The following is a 26,565-nucleotide window of genomic DNA, read 5'->3' as shown; positions in this document are numbered from 1 at the left end:
GCCTTCCCTCCCCCCCCCCCCCATCTCTCCCTACCAGATTCTAGGCACGCAGACAATCAAAATTTGAACCCCACTATCCTGGGGGTTTCACATTTCACATTATGTCACCAACTGATGCAGAAAAAGCTGCAGACAGAGCAGTGCTGCCTTTTAACCTTACTCACATCCAGCTCTGCCCTGATCAGCCCGTGCTCTTCATGCGATGCCTCTCCTTTCAGTAAGCTGAATACCTGAGCCCCAGCAAACTCTGCCATCAAAAGCAGCAGTGAGCACTCACTGACCATCCATCTTGGCTTTGGAGGTCAGTGCAATTATTTTACCTCTGTAAGTGAATGGATCACACAGGATCGTGCCGTCGCTCCAGCAGATATCCAGTCCTTCCAATCCAACCCATTCTATGATGCAAAAGCATTGAGCAAGAATCAACAATTCTACCATCACAATGGCTTTGGAGCCGTAGTGCACTTACAAAGTAAGAGGCATTAGTTAGAAGGTAATTAATTAATTAGTTACTCAAGAAATAGATGGTCAGGAAATGATCACCGAGCTGAAACAAATTCTTGAAAGCAAAATGGTGAAAACTGGAGGGAAGGAGATGGAAAAAAAAGCATTTTGGAAACGTTGAAACAATTTATTCAGTAATTCTGTACAAGATTAACAGTTTTCATACCACCCCCACCATCTTCAGCAAGACAGTCCCATCACACAAAAAAAAAATATAATAGTAAACCGCAGCTCTTACATCCAAAAGGAACTGCCCTATAAAGTAAGTGCCATGGGAGCCTCACTGCCCCACGCTGTCACCGAAGTGCTGCACGTTGCCTCATCGAGGCAGAGGCCAGAGCCCTGGCTCCCCATCAGCTGTCAGGCCTCCGCGTGGTTCTGCCTTGCTGCAGCTCTGCTCCGTACCATTCACTCATTCATTATAGCATGTAAAGAAAAAAAAAAATATCCCACAGAATTTCCACCAAATAAACATTTCCCTGAGGCAAGAGGCTTCGCTATATTCCTAGAACGAGGGCGTTCTGCTCTGGCCACGCACACAGGTGCCTCCCAGCAGAAGCATTCAAGTGAAAGCAAAGAGAGGGAGTAGAACCAGCACCTTGGGTCACTCGCTGTGAGTCCCTGTCCCGCCAGGTGTTTGCGTGCTTTCAGCAACCATGGGAAGTTGAAGGTGCAAAGCACCTCTCAGGATGAGGCCTCCAACGGGAACCATGCGACACCCACTGATCAGAGACCAACGATCACTGCTGTGCTTGGTTTTAGTCACACAAGTTCTTGTCTTTGGCTCTTTTGCTACAACCTAGATATTTTCTGTAAACAGGTTTTTAATTCTGAGCTGCTTTTTTTTTTTTTTTTTTTTAATATGTATATAAACAATGCAATGATCTTGGAAAATTACATACCAGCTCAAATTGAGAACAGTCTGTCTCGGAGCTTACAAAAAAATAGGGAAAACAAAAGCAGATATTTGCTGGTATACTCAGCGCCAGCATCCTACCTGAAAGCTCTAGGAGGAAGGCTGCAGACTTTCCCTTGAACTACCAGTGAAATCTATGCAGATCAGTGCCACCACGGCACCATTCAGATGTGGGCTACGGGAGCCTGAGAAAAGAGACTGGGGAGAGCAGAAAAATAAAACCCACAAAGCTCAGTTGGAACCACAGCCTGCCTTTAGCTACGCACAGTTCGAAAGGGTGTGCTCAGGGGAGAAGCATTTAGGGCTAAGAGTTAAAAAATTGTCTTAAAAAGAAAATCAAAATGACACACCCCAACTCCAGATGGTCCCCATTCCTGCAGCTGGGACGAGCGCATGATTCTAGTGCAGAAATCATCAAGGAGAGCAATACTCTTCTCTGGAATTCATTTGAATATAAGTGACCTTGGTTAATCTAGATCATTCCCTCTGCCCACTAAATTGATCGTTACTGACAACCCTAGGAAAGAATGGCTTTAGGGGAGGGGTCTGGAACCCGCTTGCACAAACTCTGATAAGAACTGGTGCTCTTGCTGGATTTGGTACTGTGTTCGCAGTCACCAAGACACCATTTAAGTCCAGACAGTGCAGCTTTTTTGATGTGCAACCATAAAAAGCTCTATTAAATAAACAGAATACATCTTAAATACAGAATGATTAAAAAAGGGTTGAGGAGCACATAAAATAGGGCTGAAATGTGTGTCACTAGTCCATTCTTGCTCCACCATAAAAGGCACTGGAATTATGTCTTCCTATACACGTGACATGCTGAGAAGTGTCCCATTCGATCCAATGCATTCAACAGTAATGAGAATAAAACTGAGCAGGAAAAAAGCATCCCTTTGGAGGAAAAAAAAAGAAATTCCAAAAACCAAAAGATGTAGAATTCTCAACGTCCATGAGTGCATCTAGAAGCATCTCTCTAAAGAGTCTTCTTTCTCCTCCAGAGGGGAACATCAGGTGGTTCGTTAGATTCACCGCACAGGAAATGTTAAGTCCTCCTATTAAGTGTAGCACAGCTTAATAGTACAATTGAAAAAAAATTCAGTGAAATGTCTTCAGAAAGCACTGGCAGTGCTAGAATTGTCCAAGTAAATCCAAAGCAAAAGAAAGAAGCACCTTTCACACCCTCCACAGGGAGACCAAGGAGGTAACTGGGCTTGGAGGTACTTGGCAGACGTAGACGCAGGTGAGTGGGAATCCACCAGCCCTGGACTTCCTGCAGGAAAGCCAGGCCACTCTCCCTGCGAGTTCCAGCTCGTGCCAGTGCCAGGGAATGCGTGAAGGGCAGCAGCAATAGAAGAGTGCTACAAACACTTCTCTCATCGGGACGTGGCTCAAGGCGGCCCTTGGTGTGGGGCTTCACGCTGAAAACCTCTGAGCAAACGCACCAACAAACCCCTCGTTGAAGTTCAGTCTCTCCAGTTGTCATGAGTAGAAGACACCGTCGGTATCCACGAACTAACTGCTCCTCTGGGTTCATCCTATGTGTGCTCTAGCTCCCCTCCTGGCAGACGTCACAACTTCCGCTGCTGTGCGTTGGACCCTTTGCCGTGAAGCTGAGAAGCATCTGAAAGGAAACAAAAGCAAATGGGAAAGGGTTTCAGCGTCAGCTCCACGGAGCTGCGTGCAGCAGCTGAGCTGCGCTCACAGGAAGCACAGATGGTCTCCTGTGGCCTCTCGACAAAAGCACCACAGCACGGATTCAGGTGGCTGGTTGACTAGCTAGCTTGGCAATCTCTGCCCTCTAAAAGCCAGGCTGTGGTGTCTCCCCACCTAGGAAACTAGAAACACACGGTGCTCGCTGCCTAGCATCTACAGTTGATTTGAATACAACTCAGCAGACCTTTGCTGTTGTAATGAAGTCCTTACGTGCCCACTGATGGCAACAGGAGTCATAGGAATCTAACCACTGGAGTAAGAAAAAGGAGCGGATGTGAAGGAAGAAGAGTAAATGCAGTGAACAGAGAAAGAGTAAGGTCGTTTAACATGTCAGAAGTTCTCCAGGAACAATTAAAACTACCACCAGATCACAGTGAACAAATGGATGTACTGAGACGTGCAGTCAAGCAGCAGTGGCACCGAGCAGGGCAGCAACAGCTCCTTCTCCAGGACAAGGACAGTTCATTCCATGCAAGATTGCAGTCCCAGCACACAGCACTTCCAAAGCAAGCAGTTGGAACAACCACAGCCACAGCACCAGCACACAGAAACACCCGTCAGCAAATGCAGCAATGACACACAAGCACACACGGGATGCTCCTTGCTCAAATGCTTTTTGATGAATGCTGCTATGAGCACTTTCACACGAGGCACCAACAGTTCCTTGCATTTGTAGCAACCTGCCAAACACCAGCTCGCAGCTTTCAGGCAGAGCAATGCAGCTGTGGCTATCTGTTTATACAGCCAACTACAGTTTGTTCCACCAAAGAAACAGGAGATATTTTAAGGCCACGGTGGCCAATGAAAATGCTATCCTGTTCTTCAACAAAGCACCACAATGGATAATATTGTCAGACAAGACTGCACTATGCTCAGTCTTAATGTTTGTGTGAAAACATCGAGTGAGGGCTCTGAACTCCTTCAAATAACGAGGAAGAGAACAACTCCTCAGTGACACAGAATACATTTCACGACTCACGTTCAAACTGAAATCAATCTCCTCACTCTCCAGCAAGTGGAACAGGCAGGAAAGGTCTGTCTCACAGCAACTGCTGCAAGGGAATTCTTCTGTTCTGCCATGCTGGAGGGACCTAACAACTCACCCCACACAAACTCCAGTAAAAGAAGCAAAGGAGAGGAATTCTTCCAATTTTCACCAGTGCTCAGCAGTCTCTTCTTTCTCCAGCAAACACCGTCCTTGGCAGCCAAGGGCATTTCACGTGGACTGCTCCAGGAGACCACATCACCTCCAGCAGCGTGCCCACACATCTACTGATGGCTTCGGTGCCACAATATGAAGCCAGCACAGTCACCCCCAGATCAGACTCACACTGCCCAATAAGAATCTAAGACAGTCATGCTGAACCACGCTGCAGAGCCAAGGGATTCTTGATCAGTAAAGCAGAAATAGCTGCAGCGATCACCAATGGCACACACGGCACAATTACCAAAGCAGACATGCCCAATCTGGTGTTCCTTCATTTCCATTTCCTGAATGCTGAATGGATTCCTCTCTCCTTTCCTTCCACTGCAGCTCTTACAAACACTTGCAACCCACCACGCCACAGCAGGCAGAGCTCCAATTATCAGCAGAGATGTTCTTTGGACATCTCCTGTTTTATGCATCAGTTCTGCAGGCATCAAACGGGGAGGAGCAGGCTTAACTGCAAAATCATCACATCGTCAGCACCAAGGAAAACAGCCTGCATCCCTCGCTGTGGAGGAGATGTGGGCAATTAGCTCAGTGCACAGACGCAAGACATTCTGGTCTGACACACTTTATGTAGGTCACCAGTGACAAAACACCACACGAGCAGCATATTCAATTTTGGGCAGTCCTGGCAGACTACGCATAAAGAGGCGAAGCTTTCATCCTAACAGAATAAGCCCTTACGACGATGCAAGCAGCAACGTTAAGTGCCTCCAGGAACCCACGCTCGCTATAAGCAGAGTGCTCCTCATTTCAGAAGCACACGTTTGTGCTGGCTAACACAAAACAGCAAAACAGAGGGCTACGCCTAGCTTTGAACCTCAGGGAGGCCGGAGGTTTCAGCAACGACCACACCGGTCAGACAGCAAGGACAGGAATTTTGCTTTCACCCCTAAAAGTCATCCTGCTGAGATACAGGGTGACTCACGACGCAGAAGACAAACAAGACTGTCTGACAAGTTACCTGGCAGACTTTGCGGTAAATGAGTGGACAGGGCAGAATGTGGGAGTGGCGCAGCATGGTGGGGGCTGGAGTGCAAGCCAGCCAGAAGACCTAGAGAGAAAAACAAAGAAAGGAGAGAGGAAAAAAAAAAAAAAAGAGAACAAATACACATTGAAGACAGAAATGATAGAGGAGCTGCAGCCGTTAAAGCCTATAGCTTGGTTTCCAGCTGTTGGGACTTCTGGGCTAGCTACAGGGATGTGCCCAAGGTTCTCCAAATGCAACTGTTAGAGGTATAAATGCATGAACCACAGCACAAAGCAACAGTGAGAGAGATGCGTTTGTCTGCAATGGGTTAACACAACAAGAACGCCAATGCTCTGCTATTTAACAGCACAGGCACAAAGACACATGCATGAGCAGGAGGGCACTCACTGTGGCCAAGGCCATGGTGAAAAGTTCCTGGAGCAGGTCCTGTAACTATTGCATCCTTTGATACTCCTGCTTTCGGGGTGGAGTCTGAAGTGAAGGAGATGACATGAAGAGGGAAGGTATGAATAGGAGAGATAATACCTAAAGGGGTGGAGCTCAGGGCAGCTGGCAACTTTGGATTGTTGGACTTGTAGGATGGAGACAGTACACTTAAGGAGGAAGAACTGGTTAGCAGCACAGCTCCACTAGTTCCTTTCTGAAAAGCAACAGAAAAGGGTCAGTCAGGAGTGGGAAAAGCAAGGCATGTCAATATTTATACTTAAAGAACTCCAAACCAAAAAGTACTCTAGAATCCCTCCTTGCAAGAAGCACCCACCCGGCCGTGCCCAAGAACTGCCAGCTCCTGAGGCCACCTACAGGTGCCCAGGGCACTAACAACCCAGCTGCTGGATGCTGTGGTCTTCTAATGTGACCACACTGGATCTGAGCCTATTATATTCTCACTCCAGAACTATGCCTCCAATAAGCAGAGGAAAAGCTGAACTATTGCCTATGAGTACCAGGAAGGAAGCTTCTTATTATCTTTCAACACTATATGATTGCTGTCAAATCAGGGCACCAAAGCCTGGTATACCTCTTTACCCAAGAATGCTACTGGAGATCACTCCGATATAGTTCTGCTCCACTGGGAAATGCTGTTCAGCTCTTTATCTTGGCAACAGGCAGGGTGCAGAGGCTGAACAGTATGTGGTTTTCAGGCCCATTTAAACAGACTCACTTTTATTGCCCTGCTCTTTCTGTGTGCCACAAAAGAGTGTCAATTTGAGCAGCTGGCAAACTAATACAACTGCATTAGAAACGTCTATGGATGAAAATCATTAAATACAATGGCTATACAATACAGATTTGTATAGGTATCCTGGGAGTCCTGCACAGGGCATCATATCTCACTGATCTGTCAGACCTTGAGTTTCACAGCTTGCCAACAAGCTGAGTTCCAAATACCACCTCACTGTCTATGGGAGTGGCTGGGGAGCAACAGAACGTGGACAGAAATAGCTGGGCTGGCATTTTGAGTTTAAAGCAGAGTATCACAGATTGTTTACTCTGCAGAGCAGTAGCAAAACAAAGTAATACTAAAATTGCTTGTAATGTAATAAGGTCAAGATGCAGACCTCATTTCAAACAAATTGACTGTTATCATCTTAATTTATGCTGAGATTTTAGCTCTCATGGCAATCTGCCTTACCACACTTCCTCCTGCCCTGAGTGGCAGCATTACTGTCCCCGTAATTCACAACGTCAGGTCAAGAACACTACACAGCCTACCCAAAAACCGCTGTCTGAAAGGTACCAGAGTATTTCAATTGTTACTTCAACCTGAAAATGAAAGCTTGAATTCTGGAGCGCAAACCCATGGCAAAGGCCAAGTCCTCCTAACCTAAGCAGCCAAAGTCCAGACAGTCATTCAAGAATTTCAGGAACTTCTTTTAAAGGTCACCACTTTAGAGCAGGTCTCAACTAGTCAGGAGACTGCCTGACACAACGCCAGGTGCTCTCCTGGCATCAGGCTGGCTCAGCATGCTCCTGCTTACCGGCACAGAGGTAGAAGATGCGGCGCTGCTGGCAACAGCTGGCTTTAGGGAGGAGGTCAGCAATTTGGCCACCCCTTGAGTGCCCCCACTAGAATCTCCATTTGAACCTCCAGGAGGTGCCACCAGAGTCAGCTTCTGTGAGACGGGAGTCTTCTTCACTGCAGAGCTCGGGGCCGGCCGGCCGGATGCCTGGCTGGAGGAAGGGGTCTGCATGCTGGGCAGCAGGTTCCCCGAGGAGCAACCCTGGTTTGCAGATGCCCCTGATGAGGAGCTGCTGGAAGAAGCCCCGTGCTTGGAGAGGGATCCAGAAACAAAGGGTGATTTGTAGGATTGTCCTGAAGTGCTAGAGCCACTTGAGTGCTTTCCTGTATAGTTTAGAGATGATGAAGATGAGCCTGGGCTTTTGTGAGAACCGCTGGAGTTTTGGGTGCTGCCTGAGGTGGCAGAGGAATGGAAGCTCTGAGCTTTGGTTGATGACTTGACCTGCTGGAGGAGGGAGCGCTGGGGAAGTGGGGAGGAGGACTTGGGGTTCTGCAGTTTGACAAATGGAGCTGGAGAGGTGAAAGCTTTCTGCGGCTGGTTGCTCGAGTGGAAAACCTTCACCTGAGTACCCGGCACCGAGGTGGAGGTCTGAGGCCCATGGCTTGGTCGGACCAGGCTGTGGTGCTTCTGTTTAGCCTGGTGTATATCAGGAAGGATTTTGCTGGGGGATGCTTGGCAGGAGAGCTCTTTATAATTAGAGTTCTCTGCCTTTTTGTCTTGAGAAGATTGGCCCAATGCGAGGGCCTGTTCAGCCAGGAAATTTAGAGGAGACTGGAGGGAAGCAGCAGAGGATGTTGTAGGGGCAGGGTGGGCCTTTGGAAATGTTCTCTTCTCTTCTGAGGATGCAAGAGTCGGGATCTTCTCAGGTGGAGCTTTTGGAGCTCCGGGAAGAGGAAAGTCAGGGCTTCCTCCCGCTCTGCTGTTCAACACAGCCAGTTCCTTAGAGACTGCTTCGAGGGAGGAAGTAGGATTATGAATTAAATCTTCATCCAAAGAGTTGTCCATGAAGGCAGCAGGAGTAGCAGCGCTGTTGGCTGCTTGTGCTGTCCCAAGGGACAGGAGTTCTCTGGTCTGGGCACTGATGTTAAGACCTCCTGCCTGGGACTCTGATGACAGAGCTACGGTGTTGCTTGAATGTACTGACGGAACAGAAACAGCCACTTTTTTATCAGGTTTAGAGGAGAGTTCCTGGAACAAAATTACAACAGAAAGCAAAGTCAAAACAGAGGCAGAATCTAATGCTGAGAAGGGAAGGAAAGGTCCCTAATTTGGGGATGAAAGGTGTGATACCTGTCCGATGACAGGTACCCTCCTTCCACACTGGTACTCCTGCTGCCATCAATTCTAGCTGCTGTTCTATTTTTTCCTCAAGCACAGTGCAGACTGCGGCTGTTTAAGAATACAACTTCCTTACATCTATGCATAGATAAAAAGCTCAAGTACAGGCCCTAAGATGGCAGTCTCTCAACTACTTGGATATATCAAACGTGCGTACCGAAGAACACAGAACTCACCTTCCCCTTCACCTTCGCAGGAGCGACAACCTTCTTCTTTGCCCTGTTTCAAGGGAGACAAAGAAAACATGGGTTCACTGAATGCCTGTAGGGAAGCATCCAACCAGGGGCCCTGTTAATGGTGATCCACTGAGCCTTTTGCAAAGAACAGAGGCAGCATCTCAGGTTGCTAGGATTCAAAATCGTATGACATTTGTTGCTGCCCTAGGAAGTCCCAGCTCCCACACAGGGGAATGATTTAGGGAGCAGAGCAGAGTTTCTGAAATGGTAGCAGAGCAGTGAAAGCACTCAACAGACGCATCCTGCACCAGCTGCAGGGCTAGGAGCTACAGGAGCCCACTGCTGACCTAATTATAGCAACACCCAGAGAGAAACGGATACACAGGCTATTTTGGAGGAAAAAAAAAACTACACACTTCTTTTAGATTCCCAGAAGAAGCCAAGGATGCAAAAGCATCTGCCAAATTCATGGAAAATAGATCACTTGGTCTGGCCAGATGCAATCTCCAGTACAAGACATCCCTGAGCTGCTGGAGTGGTACGGCTGAGGGAAGGATGACTCTACACTCTATTTCATACCCTTTCTCCACTTCCCCTCATTCATCCAATGCCAAGAACAGGACCATCTGTCAAACAGATATCAGCCTAAAACTATATTGTCATCTGTTATATGCTGCCAGCAAGATCCATGAGACCCTTAGGCATTAAAGCACCTGCCCAGCTGGATTCCGATGGATCCCTTGGTTTGTCACCCACAGGTCTGTTTCTCCCATTCTCACTGCCTTGAGCTCATCATACCTCTGCTTTAACCTGGCAACAAGGAAGAGGGAATCCAGAATCCAGTGAGGATTAACTGAATAGGTGGCAATAGTCACCGTGCTGGCATCACAGTCCGTTTTGCTTAACTATCTCCCAGGGCCTAGCACAGAAGCCTGACTCCAGCTTGTTGAACATGGCCAGGAGGCAACCTGGCATCAAAGGTCATTCTCTGAGCCTGCTGTAAGGCCCAGGCACCTCCGAAAGGCTGTTGCTGGGAGATGTCACACACACACTTCTCTCCCTAGACCTTCCCAAAGGAAGCAGCGCCAAACTGCCTGACGAGAGCCAAACAAGCTCAGGTGTTCCTGCACGATCCACCCAGGCCCCAGGGAATGCAGTTCACCAGTTATCACTCTAAAGGAATGCTGCACGATACTCACAGGACTGATGTGAGGTGTCCGTGTACACGCCTGCTCTCCTTAAACAGTGTCCTAAGAAGGGAAGAGAGCAATGAGAAGTGATATCCAGCAAGACCCAGTAGAGCAGCTGGGATCACTGGAGACAGAGCTGCACAGTACAGCAGGGGACTTAGTGAAATTAAAACCACGGGGAGCAAATAAATATTCATCCATTTTCAAGGGAAATCCTCTGGAACTCCCTCACTCCATTCCCTCTCTGGGGAGCTACGCTTGTAGGCGCTGGAAGGTCTGTTAAGGCAGTGTGGTTGGACAGCAGTTTAGGAATGAGCTCTGCCAGCCTAAAGAGCTGACAGTCAATTGGAGAGACAGCACAGTCATTCAGGCTGAGTGTTGCTGCTGCCAGAGATCATCAAGAGCTGGCAGATCATCCAGGAGCTCTTCACCATGTTTAAGGGAGAGAGGTTTCCTTTCCCTGCTTTACATGCAGCAATGTGGATGAGAAGCCTTCACACACTGCGTTGCTGCTGCCTTTGCATTCCAAAAGACAGAAGATGCCTTAGCAAATCAGCACAACCATTTCTTCAATTGTCTAGCCACAACCAATAAACAGAACTTCATCCAACAGCCATTACTGCTGAGGCTAAGTAAACCAGGGTCTTATGCAAGCACTGTTTCACCTACAACAGCTGCCACTCAGCTGGTTTCTTAGATATCAAGGTGAGAAGCTTATAAATATATAATCAATACTGGCACACAGAACATGCTTTCCTTCTGCTATTAACATACTCAGTTTTTAAGGCAAAGACTTTTGTCATTCATTTTCTTCTAAAAAGCCCACATATTTTAACCTTATAGTCTTATGTTAATTGCCTTTTAGTGCTAACCAAGAAAACAGGATCATGGTAGAGCCTCTCTGAACTCAAACACAAAGCTGATACTCCGTTCACATTGAGGTTCCTTTTAAAGACGAACTTCTGTGCTCACATTGACAGAGAATCAAGCTGATTTGTCCACAGAAGTGTTTACAGCTCTCCTACTGTTGCCAGAACCTCCCCTCCACTTCTGCCTGGCTGGCAGGCTAACCTCTGTCCTTAAAACAAGAAGTCCCAAAAGAAAAAACATTGTCCTTTAGCCACTGAGAAGCAATCAGGGAAATGGCATTTCTTCAGTCATTTCTGCAGCCAGTTTCATTGGAAGATTCCCCTACAACAAGTCTTGGAGGAACACCTGCATGCTTAAGAACAGTTTTACCTATTCAGGGAAAAAGATTTTCATTTTCTTTTATTCAAAGAGGTTTCAAAGTTGGTGAGTTCAGACCACCCTCCAACTGGTAAAGTCTTTATTAAGGAGGAGCCTGCACCCACTTTTCCTAATGCCATCATCTAGCTCCCACACTGAGCAGCACACTACAACCATGCACAGGACTGGACTTCGTGTACACATGCAACTGCAGTAGACTGCCATGGGTTTTTTCCAGATGGATTTGTAATTTGCTTCTCACACTTACTGCTCTTAAGAGCTTGTACCCATTAAATAAAAAAAAAACCAAGCTCAGCAGAGAAAAGATTACAGTGCTATCCGGCTCTGTACATGCAAAGAGACAGAAGTTCCAGCAGTAGGACCGCACACTTGTCATTGTTTTAAATCTAGTGAGAAAAACAAGGCAGGCCAGAAACTGATGACATTCTCAATAGAATGATGCTCTGCAACTCGTGTGGCTCTCTGCAATCATCAGCTCAGTGGCAAGGATGACAGACGGCATAAAAGAGCAGGAAACAGCAATCAGGACACAAATGTGATTTTCTTTACCCCAATTCCTACTTATTCTGCTGTCTCTGATGTGCCTGTGCAAGTCCCAGAGTCACTAAAGCCTTCCACTTTGCTTTCTCTTGGGAATACTCTAGGGACTAGGAAAGATTCCCCCAGGTGTCAGAGAAGGTCTTTGGTGATACAGATTCAGGAAACCACAGGCCTCAGCTCAGTGCCAGTTCTGACTCATTAACTTGTCACACCCAGCAGTATCCATCAGAGGTCAACGTCAGGGCCAAGACCACTCAACATTGTCCTAAAAACCTGGATGACAGATAGAGACTGGACTCTCAGTAGGTTTGAGGGTGACATGGAAACAGGGTGGGAAGCGTCAGAGGGCAAGGTTGCCACACACAGGGACCTTGACAGGAGAAAAGGGACAATAAAACCTTGAGAAGCTCAACTAAGACAAACACAAGTCCTGCAGCTGGCGTGGAATAGCCCCATGCAGACACACAGGCTCAGGGCTAACTGACAATAAAGCAGCCCAGCAAAAAAAGAACCTGGCAGTCCTTGAGGACAATCTGAACTCACTGTTTAAAGGATGTACTGCTGGATGATAACTAAATTCTGGTATTAAGTGCATAGCTAACAGCACGAGTGCTTACTCTCCTCTGATTAGTACTTGTCAAGTCACATCTGTACAGCGTCCAGTTTCAGGGCCCAAACAATACAAGAGAGATGCTGACAAACTGGAGACAGTCCAGAGCCACTGAGATGGCTAAGGACAGGGATATGTGACATAGGAGAGGCTGGAGGATCTGAGTTTGTTCAGCCCGGAAAACCTTAAGACTAAGGAGGGATCTAACGGCAGTCTTCCGCTAGCCAAAGAGTTCTGGGTACAGGGGGCCACAAAGAAGATAAAAGGTACCTTTCTCAAAGGCACACAGTAAAAAGAGACAAAGAGGGGACAGTCATTTCAGTGCAGCAAGGGCAATTCTGATTGAAAATAAAGAGAAAAGACTTGTGAAAAGTGACTATTTATCAGAACAGTGGCCCAGAGATGCTGTCGCAATCTCCATCTGCAGAGACTTTCAAAACTCAGAAGGACACAGCCCTGGCCAATCTGACCTAACTTTGAAACTAGCTGTTCTTTGAACAGGGGTAGGACTAATGACCTTCAGAAGTCCCTTATCATAAGGAATCCCTGGAGTACGACATTATTCTTGCTCACCTGGCCTGCATCCAGCCTTTTGGCCATAGGGGCTTCACCTCTCCATCTAGGAAGGTCTTCACATAATCCTCCAGAGACTGAGCCTTATTCTTGTCATACTCATAACCATCCAATTTAATCTTCACCAAGTGGCAAAGCAGCTCCCTGAAGAACAGGAAGATTTCAAATACAGTTACTTGGATCCATTTTCCCCAGATGGAGGTCATTCCACTTATCCAGGGCTGGATGAATATGCCAAGACATGCCTGGCTGTGCATAAGTACTCTGGATCAGACTGTAGCCAGCCAAGCGCAGGATTCAAGTCGAGGCAATTCCAAACACCTTTCTAACAAAAAAAGTCAACCCTGCACTGCCTCTGTAAGAAAGAGGCAGGGAAAGGCACATTTCTCTGTATGCATATGCACGCACACAAATGAGCCAGAGGAGAAAGGCCTTATACTCCGTCCCACTGTAATATCCTGAAACAGCAGAGGGGGTAAACCAGTGCCAGAATTACAGGCGTCACGAACAACTGCAGACCTGAACTCCTTTGCAGGAGTTTGTGCTGAGAGCAATGGGAAGGCAGAAAGTGAAGCCCTCTTTGTTCTAAATGTATCGGCCATCTATGGAGCAGCATCCCAATTTGTTAGAATAAGATGAAAAAGACAGCATGACTGATTCTCATTTTACCCTGTGTCACTCTCCCTTTCACCCAGCACTCTGTCAGACCCTTGGGTGCAAGGGCAACAACACCCAAGAGTTTAAAACTGTTTTCACAACCAGAAATCTAATCTTGTTAAGAGTCTGCTTGGTGGGATTTCAGCATTCCGTCACGTTCCTTCTTTTCCTAAAGACCTGTCCCCTCTCTTTTGACCTCCACATAGAGGCTCCTTAGCACTTCTCTCAGAGTTGGCTTGTGCTTGAAATCAGGTTACTTTTGCAATGTATTTAAAGCTGAGATCGACTAACTGCAATAGCGGCTTCTGCAAGCTTCCAATTTGACTGTTACTGAAAGTGATTAGTCCTGCTCTGAAACCAAGATACAAATATTAAAGTGTCTTATTCTATGCAGTTGGAAGTGAAGCAAGTCACAGGTTCACTTAATATCTAAATTATGCGAACCTTATTTCATCATTCCATTGAAATTTCTTTCGTGGTCCCGTGACGCGTTTCCCTCCCTTTTCATCATCCTCATCATCATCAGAGCAAACTCGATCTCGCTGCTCTTTGTCCTTTTCCTCTTCCAGCATTCTAAAATAGAGATGAAGACAGTGCGGAAGTCATCGTCCTGGCTAATCCAAAACCAGGATAAATCTCCGAACAATACTGTTCAGAAGTCTCACAAATCAGTGATAATAAGCTCTCAAAACAGGGCCTAAACCTCTTGCTCGTGGTGGAAGGCTGAGCTAAGCACTCAGTGTTAATGAATTTCCCAGTACTGTGTAAGAGAGACCACAGAGATCCAGCCTGTCTGCTTTCAGACTGACACGTTTCTAAAAACATGCCTGGGCAGAAGCGAAACGCTTCAGCCAAATTCTGGTCCTATCAATGCTGCTGTAGGTGGCATCAGTACAGATAGTACAAAGAACACACACTGCTTAATTAGGGCGATTAATGGCTGTCAGCAATTCTTGAATACAGGGAAAAAAAAAATAGGTGATAAACTTCATGAGAGCAGCTTACAGGAAACTTGCTGAGAGGACCTACAGATGCATAACAAGCAAACGATGAGCTTACTTGACAAATTTGGCCTGAGTATGGGCTTGGCATTCCTCCTGGTACTTCGCCATCTGCTCTGGCATGGCTCTACCAATGGCTTCCTTCAGCTTCTGCAGAGGCTCCTTCAGTCGTCCACCCTAGAGCACATCACAGAACAGACTGAGGCTCCACACTGTGCTCCAGCTAAGACACCCAAATTCGGCAGGATGAGACCTTGCCAATTCTGAACCCACACCACCAGATGGGGCGACCAAAGCATGCTTGAGTGGAGGACAACAGCACATCGTGCAGACAACAACCGTGCTCTGGAGATCGGGGTAACATGCATGGGAGACAAGGCTGTGCTGCCAACATCACTCACCTGCTCATAGAGATAAAGCTTACGGGCACGCTTGACTAGAGTGTCCTTACTGCAAGGTAAGAAGGCAGCCAGGTGGGTGTACACCCCTGACCGAATCTGGCTGTTCAGCTCCCGGGTCTGCAGTTCTATGCTGAAAAACAAGACAAACACAAACGCTGAGCAGAGATCTGGCATGGGTTCCCTAAGCAAGAGAAAGGCAACTTCGATGCAACCTGGGGAGTTGAAGGCAGAGGGGAAAAGTGCAGGACCAATTCATAGAATCATCACAGAATCATCTCTTCCAACCCAAGCCATTCAAGTGACAGACTTGCCCCCCTGCCCCCAGCTCAGCTGCCCAGGGCCCCATCCATGGCCTCAGGCACCTCCAGGGATGGGGCACCTACAGCTCTGGGCAGCAGTGCCAGGGCCTCACGCCTCTGAGTGAAGAATTTCCCTCTAATACCAATTTAAATCTCCCCTCTTTAGTTTAAAATGATTACTCTTTGTCCTATCACTATCTGCCTGTATAAACAGCAAGGAGACTGACTTCTTATAAGCTCCCTTTAAGTACTGGAAGGCTGAAGTCTCTCAGGAGCCTTCTCCAGACTGAATGAGCCCGGCTCCCCTCAACCTTTCCTTCATGGCAGAGGTGCTCCAGCCCTCTGAGCATCTTTGCGGCCATCCTCTGAACCCACTCCAACAGTTCTACATCCCACATTCTTGCTCTGGGGGCCCCAGGTTTGAACAGAGTACTCCAGAAGGAAGTACAACACTCTTCTGACCCATGTATCTGTGTAATCCCTTATAGTTATTTTTCACATCCCTTGCCATGTTCAGTTCCATCTGTGCCTTGGCTTCTTTATCCCTCGGGCTTGAACTTACCCCCCAGTGACCAGGCTAGAGAGGTCAGTGCATGTCAAACTGATCTATGCAGGTACATATAACTGCAGGGATTAGCTTTTAAATACACTTCTAAGCATCATAGCTGATTCTACTGCCAAGCCATACAAATTACTTTTAACCTTTTTCAGAGGTGATTTAAATGATCACTTTTAAAACCTATTAGAAGTGCTTGTGCAGTCAGCACTGGGATGCGAAAAGGTAGCAATCACCACTTGAAAGGGGAGGTAAACAGACTCCCAAACTTCCTGTCAGCAGCTCCCTTCAAGTGCCTTGATAAACAGAGGCATTAATTGCCTTAAGGCTGAAGTATTACACTGAGACGTTCACAAAGCTGTATGCATTCATCAGCCTTCTCCAGACACTTGAAGAAGAATGAAGCTATTGTCAGCAGCTCCTTGAAACTGCACTGGCATTCTACAGTCGGTGGACTCGAAGATACAGAGCAGTAATGGAGTTCCTCCTGTCTTTACAGAATGCCAGTTGAACACAGCAGCATTATTCCACTTAAAAAATATTCCATATAGCACATAAATAGCAAAGAACGTGCCTGACATCTCTGACAGGAAGAGATTTACTGTTCTTGTGTCACGCTGAACAAATTAAGCACATGAATATGAAGCACTGGCTTGAAAACAGGAGGCTTAGATGCAGCTCCTCCAGTTTTCTCCTACCTCAAGTACACACATTACAAGAGAAAACCGTTTCTAGGAGACATTCATGATATCCTAAGTGTGTTCTGTGTGGAAGGCCCACACCTCCTGCTAACCCTGCTCCTGAATTTACCAAAAAGCAATGCTCTCCCTGGCATTCTCCTTTCCCTGCATTAGCCCCAGTCCTCAACCCACACAGCACTTACTCCAGTATGATATTGTTGATATCCTGAGTGAAGAACTTCTGTTTGCCTTCTCCCTCTGCAGCTCTAGCAGCCTGGAAAATAGAAGTCAACACCATTTCATATACCAATATAGATGGGCACAAGGAATCAAAAGCTTATTTTTAAAACCACTTTAAAAATACTGCAAAACAAAGCAGAGTTATTTCACTGAGCTCTGCACCAAATACCTGCTTGTAAGTGGATTAAAAGCTGCCAAAAATAAGAGACACCCCTTAGGCATCCTCTCTTTGAGTCCAACTCTACCACCTGGGCTGGTATGGCCATGTCATGTCCACACACCTTCCCATTCTGGATTCTGGGTGTGCTGCTGTTGTGTACAGTGGAGTTGTAACGTCACAGTCAAGATTCCTCTGCTTTATGTGGGAAAGGAGACTGCATAGAGGCAACTGGCTTCCTTGGCATTATTCTCATGGGAAGAAGGGACAGGTGGCCTTAACTTCCCCGTAGAAGTGTTAGATTAAGCAGTAGGAACATAGAGCTTGCCCCTGGAACAGGAAAGATCAGCCAAGTCATGTTTAATGAGGGACAGGGATACTTATCAGCATGTTTTCTAGGCCAATCTGGACACTGAGTCAAGAAATAAACAGAAAGAACAGTAGCCACAGGGGATCTGTTGTTTCCTGTCAACACCATGGAAATTAAAATATCCCGTTCAGGAAGCTTCCTGAGCTATGACAGCAGCTCGCAAAGCATTGCCCAAGAAAAATCACACCCATGAAAAATATGTCCAACAGAAAAATAATTCCAAGAGATGACTGACACAGCAGAAAAGTGCCACAGAGAGTTCACAATCTGTTGAGTGCAGCAGAACTGATGTAAACAGAAGCGGGATTCACCACAACGTATCATGTCAGGTTAGTGATTCCTGGCAAGGGGAAGGGGACCAAAGGAGAAGGAAAGGATTTTGATATCTCCTGATTTAACACACTGAGATTCAGGCTGATAGGCAATAAGGTTATGCTCAGAAGGTGTGTACATTGCTGATGCAATCTCCATCAGCAGCAGGTCACAGAAGGCTGGCGATGTCAATGGAGAAGACTCAGTGCTGAAGGGAACCCTCAACATGAGAAGTCTTTTAGGAAGGAAAGTGCTAAAATGAAATCAGTGCAAGCAGAAGATGAAATGCCTGGAGAGTCCATTTAACCCACGAGCCGCTCCCACCTGCTGGGACAGAAGGAACCTGGCTCTCATGGCAGAGAGAGGCAGCTCTCCATTGCAACCCACAACAGAGCTCATGCCTCAAAGTCCCAACTGACCCATAGGCTTCAATTCATTAAATCTTGCATTTCATGCTCAACTTCTTATCTTAACGTACAGAGTCCATCAACATGAGACACTGCAGCAGGAAAATGTGGGGTAGCCTGCTATTCCACTATCTTGCAGCAGCATAATGATTAACTTAGTATTACAGGAGATTCTGCAGTATTGTTCTTTAGGTCAAATATAATTCAGAAGCAGGTGCTTCAGTGTTTTCTGTTAACAGCATGAATAGCAAATAGCAACAGCCATGAAGAAGCTGCTACTTTCTTCAGTTCCTACTTCTGTTTGTTCACCACCACATGCACACTTCGCTGTGTTCTACCGAGAAATGTTATCTTTAACAGAAGCTGATCTTCAGTAACAGGAGTTATTAAGCAAGAGATGCTTAAGTAATGGGCACTCTAAATCTCCAGAAGGCAGAATTGCAGCACTACAGTGGTCTGAGTCCTGCTTATGACTTGGAATCAATAGTCAAAGACAAGCCTAATAGTAGGAATCAAACATCTCAGCATCTGCTGACAGGCTGATGGTGACAGCCCTCACACATCAGAGGAGCCTACAGGCTGAAATCATACTTCTCTGACATATCAGCAGAGGGATCCCTGGCCAGCACCCAACTCTTCCCCTGCAGAAGAGCAGATCCTAAGGCAAGTCACAGTGTGCTAGAGGAGATGGACAAGTCCCACAGAAGTCCAGCTGCAGTAGAAGCTACAGGTAGAAAGATTTGAGATCAACCACCTAGAAATTAATATATTCCACTTCCTAAGCAGCACCCAAACACTGAGATATTATAGATAGTGAACAAAAATCAAATTGCCAGCAGTGTGACTCCAGCATGCAAGCTGCCCAATTGTGTATGTGCCTCAGTGAAGGCATCCATTTGCATATGACAGAGGGAACAGCTCTAACAAAGCTTCAAGCCCCATCTACAGGGCTCTTTTCATGCTGCAGAACAGTAATGGCAATGCTTTGCAGCTGCACCCATCTATTTTACATACACAACTCTATGTGCCTCTTCATAAACACTGTCCTGATCATCATAGCACATTAAAACTATTATGGTGGAATTTATCCTTTGGCCCCATTAGTTCACGTTTTAAGACCACTTACGTTAAATTGGCTTTAGAAATTATCTATTGCATCAGGTGCATACTTCACTGAGAGGCAAAAAACCCATACTGACAGCTGAAATCCTGAAATTCAGCAGATAACAAGGCTGAGGACCAGTGCTTTGCCACTGTCTGACACACAGGTGCTCCAGGAAGTGCCTTGGCACAGAAGCAAACCAAGTGCCAGAAAGCTGTGCTCCTGCTCAGCACTGTTTAATTTCCCCAGCTGGGTGAAGAACCCAGCAGAGCTGCCCCCAGCAAGCACACAGCCCTTCTGCCTGCAATGACCCACCCACCTGAGCCAGTTCTTTGATGCGCTTCTCCAAAGGGGCCGGCAGCCCCTCTGGGAGGGATGGCAGCTGCTTGAAGTCCTGTTCTAAGCCTGCCCCAGCAGGATTGCTTCCATCCTCCACATCGTGAAGGGGACTCCCTTCTGGGGATTCACTGAAGAGTCTCTCCAAGTCTAAGTCAGTTAATGTGTCCATAGCTGTAGCTGCCTGAAGCAGGTCGCTATCACTGGCATGACCAAAGAGTGACAACAACGGGTCAGGCATGGTCTCTGCCTCCCTTGGGACTTGAGGTTCTGCTGGTGAAGGAGTCACCACTTTCTGCTCTTCATCTTTTTTCTTCTGAGCTTCCTTCTCTTTCTGAAACTTCCTCAGCATCTCCTTGACACTGAGAGCTCCAGAGTATTTCTTCTTCTTCTTCTCTTTACTTGCATTTAATGCCGTAAAGCTGCAAAGGAGGGAAGAAGAGAGGGAATTGAGAAAGAAATAAAATAAGAGCAGGGGAAAGAGACAGTGATACCTTCATCTAAGCTCACTTCAGTCACATGCACCAGTGCTTTGTTAAATCTTAGCCCCTTGCATAATTACACCCGAAAAACTAAGCTATTTTCTATTAAGGCCATACCTAAGAGTTAAGATAAGACAGAAGGGCTGAAAACTCACATGTACTGTGTGACACAGTATGTTCATTCATTTGGTACTGTTACTCTCTCACTAACTTAGCTGTCCAGCTGCTCACTTATCCAATTTCATCACACTTAAATTTCAGTTCCTTTCCCATCATCTGCTAGGCTTTCTGATGCACTTGTCCCACAACTCCTCTGTCAGATTGACCGACCATTGCCCATGGAGCAGTACTTAGAGAACAGAAAGACAGTGTGCATTATGCTAGCCAGGATGAATAGGAAATGCACAAGCAACTAGTGCAGAGGAAACAAAGCAGGAGTGTGACAGCCACGTGAAGCTTTTTGTCTCTGTTTGAAGCAGGGCAAATTCCCCTGTCTTGCTCACTATTACAGATTCACACACTGACTCACCATGTCAGAAAGCAAATCCATGCAAAAAAAAAAAATCCAACAGAACAGTTACAGGAAGAAGGGAAAAACTAGGATGAAAACGTAGCAACAGAGTCAAAGACAGCAGATACAGAAATTGAAACTAAGAGATCAGGTCAACCAGAGCAAGCATAGACAAGTTCAACAGTGCTCCTTCAGACTAGAATAACCACTCAGGTTTACAGCCCCACAGGAGAGAAACTACAGAAAAGCTAATCTTGGGGCAGGAATACAAACTGTTGGCCAGCAATAATGGCAACACAATCTTCCTTCCCACCCTTACCACCCAAGGCCTTCCAAGCTCTTTCTCTTTGCTGGCCTGATGCTCACACCACTCTGAGTTCACATCCTTCCTTCCTGCCCTTCCTGTCCCAACTTTGTCCCAGTATTCACTTTCCCCAGTACTGTCCTTACCTGTTCTGACCATTAGTGCCTAAACTGAGCTCCAAGACACAAAAGCATTTCCAGGTAGCTGTGCCCCTCTTTGCCCTGATACTCTTGCTGTAGAGCTATGCTTCCCAACCAGGAGCTTCCCTTCCCCTACTCCTGAAGCACTGGCAGTTTACCCGTTGGTGTCTATGCAGCATGCCTCCAAGCAACCCCCCAGCATAACATGTACTAATGCAGCATAACAAATGCCACAGAGGCATCATCAGGCAGCGGGCATTCCCTATTCCTCCTTACCCAGCTTTTGGGAATTTGGACTTTTTGGATTTTTTCTCCTTGTCATAAGAATCATCTTTCTTCCTCTTCTTCATTTTTTCACCTCCATCTTTCAGCTTCCGCTTCTGGAAAGGAGTAAAACCAAGTCAGAATCAAAAGTGTTACCCATACATGGAATTGGAGCTGCAGCCACAGAGCCACTTTGGACTCTGCCAGTAGTGTGAGAACAGCTCCTTCCCTACCAGACATATTAACACAAACAGCACAGGGGTATCACCACAGTTCTGGCACGAACCATCTTCAACATTTTACAGTGCACCCAGTTTTTATGCTAGAAAAGATTCTGTCAACAAAGGGGAAGGAATGCCAACTGCCCCTACCATCTCCTCTTTTAGCCATGTCACTTTAGTATTGTGAAAATGCAGCCATCTCCAGCAGATATTGCCACAGAACAAAATCCCTGGCTTCCCAGTGGAGCCTCTAACATCTCAGATGAGAAAGAGAACCACCCTCTAATGTGACATGTCATCCCCACAGCAATAAGCAACTCTTCAGTGTGACAAGGGGTCACCAACATTCTACCAGGCAACTCCACCAGCAGTCTCACAAATGCCAAACTATCCTCATTTTACCATTAAATACGGGGACAGAATGGGATTATGAAGTACTCAACTATGAGGCAGTACATCTCCCTCCCTGTTCTGTCCATATCAATTCACAAGTCTCTATTTCCAATTTCAACACTCGTTTCATGAGGCAAACCCACCGAGCTCTACCAGAGGGAATACTCCTAGAAAGCTGGCTTGCTGACCTTGGGAGATTTCTTCTTTTTCTCTTTAACATATTCATCTTCAGAATCAGATGCCTGACGAAACTGCAGCGTTCCTGTGTTGATGTAAAACCCTCCATATTTTGTAGTAAGAGATGCTGGAACAAGCTCGTCGTACTAGAAATAAAAGAGAACAATCTATTAGCATTGTAAATTTATATTGAAAGAATCATCACAGAATCTATTTTATTCTGCACTTGAGCTGCTTGGAGAATGGAGTGGGACTCGTGCTCCCCCAGGGAACAGGCAGGGCAGTGGACACTTGTGCTAACTAGCACTCTCCTGTCAGGCAGTTGCTGCAGGAGTTCTCATTACCCAGCCCTGGCACGCTCCCTGCTGGCACTACATTCATGTTCTCCCCAGGTGCCAGCTCAGCCCCCCCCAGGCAGCTGAATTTAACCACCCTCACACCTGCCCAAGTACTCACTGCTTCAGAATTATCAATGAAGGAGTCAGATTCGTCGTATCCATACCCCATATCAATCAAGTCCTGAAAACGGTCCTTTCTACGTCTCTTGCCACCCTAAACAATAAAAGATCGATGGTATGCTCATCTTTCTTTTCTAACGACCACAGGGATAGCCCTGACATAGGACTCTAACATTCTCTCCAGTATAAAAAGGAGTTTTCTGCCTCCTAGGAGCAGCAGGAGGACGGAACCATCACTGACCCACATCATATGCTAATCTAAGGGTACAATAAATCCCGTTTTATGCTTTGTCATACAGAATCAAGAACAGTGCATTCAAATGCAATAAAATGCTGTCCCAACAGACACGTCAGCTTTGTGCCAGTAGGCTTGATTTTGAACTGGGTCTGCATCCCTTAAACATTTCTGCCAGTGCAGAGTGGTTGTTCTTCCATAGCTGTCACAGAGCCAGTACAAACCCCAGACTACAGGCACCAACCATGCACACAATGCATTATGATGACCAATAGGTCCAATTCACACCACAAGACAATAAAGCAACTCACATATCCAAAAGTACTGGCTGTAAAACGTAACATTGCTTTATTGTCATCTACAGAAGCAAAGTGAGAGGAAGAACAACAAGGAAATGGGCAAGGCGGATCAGCTTCCCTTCCACTGAACTTATCAGTGCTGTCCTAACGATAGCAAACTCAGAGCACCGTTCTTAGAGACATGAGAGGCTACACCATATCAGGACTGCAAGGCTTAGAAAACAGTTTTTCCTGCTTAAAAATAGGATACATTTTATAAATAAACGATGGAAATTTGCCACAAGTGAAAAATATCATTCACTCTAATCGGGCTGTCATCGGTTTTATGAATGTATCAGAACTGTTTTAGTAAATCACAGCCTTGAAACAGAAAAAGAATACAGACAACAGTATCCTTGGACCAAGGTAACGGACTGCATGAAGATAGGAATGTAGGAGCCAACAGCTGCTAACTTCTGTTAAAACAATTTTGGTTGAGAGCTGAGCAGCATTACCCATTCTAAGGGATAACATGATATAAAGAAGGAAAACATACATATTTTTCTTCAAACTTCCTAGCAAGAGCCTCCGCTTTATGCCTCTCCTTTTCATCATCGAAGGGATCAGCAGGTTCTTTTCTCTGCAGAAAAGAGAGACAAAAACCATCAGAACCTATCTTGTCACCCTGCCACTAAAGCCCATCACATGTGCAGAAGCTCAGACAAATCATCTTCTAATGCAGTATTCTCAGAGTGCTATTATTCTTGGAATATCTTGGAATAAGCCACCTAGAAATGAGCATGCAGAAGGGTTGGAAATGTAACCAGAACTCTACTAGATAAGAAAAACAACATTTCTTTGAGACAGTGATAAACTAAGGAAGTGTAATGAATGGTTTCTTCAGTAACAAGACAGTGGTAAGATGGTATCCTACCACAGACCTCCAGATTCTATGTAACCCCCTATTCTTTTATATTATTCCTGTTCAACAATCAGATCCAGGGGAATCTCCCTTCTCTTCTCCAGACACCCTTGAGTTCACATGAATGAGCTTCGGCAGGCAACTTAATAAGAGAAGCTTGTCCTTACACTGATCCTTACTGGAGGATGAGCATTTATTGCCTTGCTGCAGTCTCTGGGTTTTGTGTGTGCTCTCAGGTAGTTCTGTACCTGTTTCTGCTTCTCCTGATTCCCACGAAAACTGTATGAACCCTCAACTGAGTGCCAAATAGAATCGAAAAGCAACAGTAAAAGCAAGCAGAATGTAATCAACTTTCTCAGGCATCACCAGCACTGATGTCAGAAGCGACAGGAATGGTGCTAAAAGACTTGGGAGACCAGAACTCCTTCACATCACAGTGTGAAAAAGTGTTCCTTTCAATAACTACTTTTGGACAGAAAGATGTCCATAACACAAAATTTAGATGCCACAAAAGCTAGCATACCACTGCATCCTGAGAAATAGCCTTCAAGAAGAAAGCAGAGTTGTCAGGTAACACCTGAAAGCATCAGGGCCATCAAACAGGGATCTATGCTGAGTGCTACGGTGGGAAGAGTCATATACAATGAAGCAAAGTCCCCCCAAAAAAGATACAGCACTCTGTTACAAAGGATCACTCTTTTTGATACTTTCTGTAAGATACTTAGTTATGAGTAAACTGGGCACTATTAAATAGTTCATAGCAAGCAGCACTGCACAACGTGCCAACCACCACTGCCAACACATCACCTTTCTGGTGTGCAATAGCAACAAAGATGAAGGAGCAACAGAGAGTGGCCCAAGAACAGGAACATGGGGCTCCCAGCTCTGAGCCTGCACGGTGTCTGACCTCTGACCCATCACCTCCCCTGTCAACACCTTTCAGGTAACACGCTGAGAGCATTAAGAGAGCAACACCACAAAACTTTAGGAAACCTGCAGATACAGCAACCACGAGGACGCTTACTTTGTCTCCTGAAGAACCTTTTCTTTTCGCTTGGCTGTTCTTCAGAAGATCCGGGTAGTAGAACTCCGGACAGCGTTTATGATCCGGCTCAAAGAGAGTGAGCGACAGCCGCACGGTCTCCCCAGGCTGCTCCACGTCCGGGGGCTGCTCGGCATCATCCTTGCGAGGCTTCTTCAGGAAGCTGCTGCTCAACGGGCCGTGCAGGGTGGTGAACAGAACCCGGTGGGGCTCTGTCATGGCGACGGCCACAGCTCACCAGCGCTCATGGCACAGCTCCCACGGCATCGGCGCGGCTCTGCCCCAGCTGCACACGCACATGAGGGTCCCAGCGGCCAGCTGAGGGCACGGGAGGACGCTGGAAGCTGAACGGGTCCTCCCGATCCTGAAGTTTTCGCAGCAAACGACACGAGCTCGTGCTATCGGCACACGCTGCAAACGCCTGAGAAAGAATAACGGGAAAACAAAACGGGGAAGTGAGCCCTCAGGGCAGAGCTCCTCCTGAACGCGGCAGCCCTCTCCGTGACACCCCTCAGCCGTGACACCTCCGGCCCCGCCGCCAGCGGCCAACGGCACAGCAGCAGCCGAGCACCGCGGCCCCTCAGCCCGGAGCTATGCGGCCCCACCGCCCCCGCGCTCCCGAACGGCCGTTACACGGGCGCGACCCGCGGCTAACGGACAGCCCCTGCTCCCCACCGGAGACAGCGGCGCTGAGGGGGACCCCGCACCGAGCGGGCCCCGGCGCTGAGGGGAAGCCGAGGGGAGGCCCCGAGGTCGGCTCGCGGCGCTGAGGAGGCCGGGGCCGGGGTCGCCGCCCGCCCGCACTCACCGCAGCCCGCAGGCCTGCACCGCCGCCGGGCTCCCGGCCGTACCCGAGCCCTGCTCTGACGTCACACAGCTGGGGCGCTGCCCTCACGCTGTAGCCGAGTGGCGTCACAAAGCCGCGCGCCGCCGCAGCCAATCAGCGTAACGCCTGTCGTCACGCCCAGGAGGAGAGACGGGTACGAGGTGAGCGCCGGCATCACGTGATGAAGGCGGACCAATCGCGGCTGGCCCAGCCCCGTCCCGGCAGCCCCTGCGCTGAGGTGAGGTAAGATGGCGGCGGCGTGTGGGGCTTTGCTGTCAGACTGCGGAGCCTCAGGGCTGGGCTTAGGGCCGAGCCGGGCGCGGAGACAACCGTCTCTCTCTTCCAGTTGAGCCCTGGGGGGCGATGCCTTTGAGTCGATATGCTGCCTGTTCATCTGTGGCCTTTACCACCGAGCTTTTCTCCGGTTTGCTGTGCGTTTTTCCTCTGAGAGATGTGCGAGCTCAAAGGGCAGCAGCTGCCGGGACACCAGGCTGCAGCCCGCCTCCCTGCTGCCGTCCACGGGAACGATACTGCGTGCTTCAGAAGGTCTGTAAGCGCTCCGGAGGTCTGTGGAGTTCGGTGTGTAGTCAGACGGTGCTCTGGATGAGTCCAGTGCTGTATGAGTGCTTCCCGTACTCTCACTGAGCCATACCGGGTCCATAGGTAATAAATGTGGTAACAATCAGCTGCCGGTGCCTTCTGTTGCTGTAAGTGCTCTGGAGATTCTGTCTGTATGACAGCAGGGCTGTTGGAAAGGC

At 47.4% G+C, this 26,565-nt stretch overlaps 1 protein-coding gene and 1 long non-coding RNA gene across 17 annotated transcripts; one reads left to right on the top strand and one right to left on the bottom strand.

Moving 5' to 3' along the window:
* Positions 1–610: 610 nt before the first annotated feature.
* Positions 611–25,846, bottom strand: UBN1 (ubinuclein 1). Of its 16 annotated transcripts, none has more exons than NM_001079718.3 (18): positions 25,790–25,846; positions 24,964–25,402; positions 23,574–23,657; positions 22,503–22,598; positions 22,058–22,192; positions 21,268–21,371; positions 19,538–19,976; positions 16,834–16,904; positions 15,096–15,225; positions 14,753–14,871; positions 14,138–14,266; positions 13,037–13,180; positions 10,075–10,125; positions 8,876–8,918; positions 7,320–8,549; positions 5,728–5,980; positions 5,314–5,403; positions 611–3,047 (listed from the first exon to the last, which is right to left on the bottom strand). In NM_001079718.3, exons 2-18 carry the CDS (start codon positions 25,198–25,200, stop codon positions 2,995–2,997), a joined length of 3,408 nt encoding a protein of 1,135 aa, NP_001073186.2. In that variant the 5' UTR covers positions 25,201–25,402; positions 25,790–25,846; the 3' UTR covers positions 611–2,994. The 16 variants fall into 16 exon arrangements, with proteins under 16 accessions (NP_001073186.2, XP_015150139.2, XP_046756521.1 ...); XM_015294653.4 differs by having other exon boundaries at positions 5,866–5,980; XM_046900565.1 differs by lacking the exon at positions 5,314–5,403.
* Positions 25,742–26,492, top strand: LOC121106803. Its single transcript, XR_005839878.2, has 2 exons — positions 25,742–26,050; positions 26,154–26,492. It is a non-coding gene; the product is annotated as an uncharacterized LOC121106803 (long non-coding RNA).
* The last annotated feature ends 73 nt before the right edge of the window (positions 26,493–26,565 follow it).

Source organism: Gallus gallus, chromosome 14 (assembly GCF_016699485.2).
Source record: "Gallus gallus isolate bGalGal1 chromosome 14, bGalGal1.mat.broiler.GRCg7b, whole genome shotgun sequence".
Lineage (NCBI taxonomy): Eukaryota > Metazoa > Chordata > Aves > Galliformes > Phasianidae > Gallus > Gallus gallus.
The sequence above is the reverse complement of the archived record's forward strand: the minus strand, read 5'-3'. Positions and strand labels throughout refer to the sequence as shown.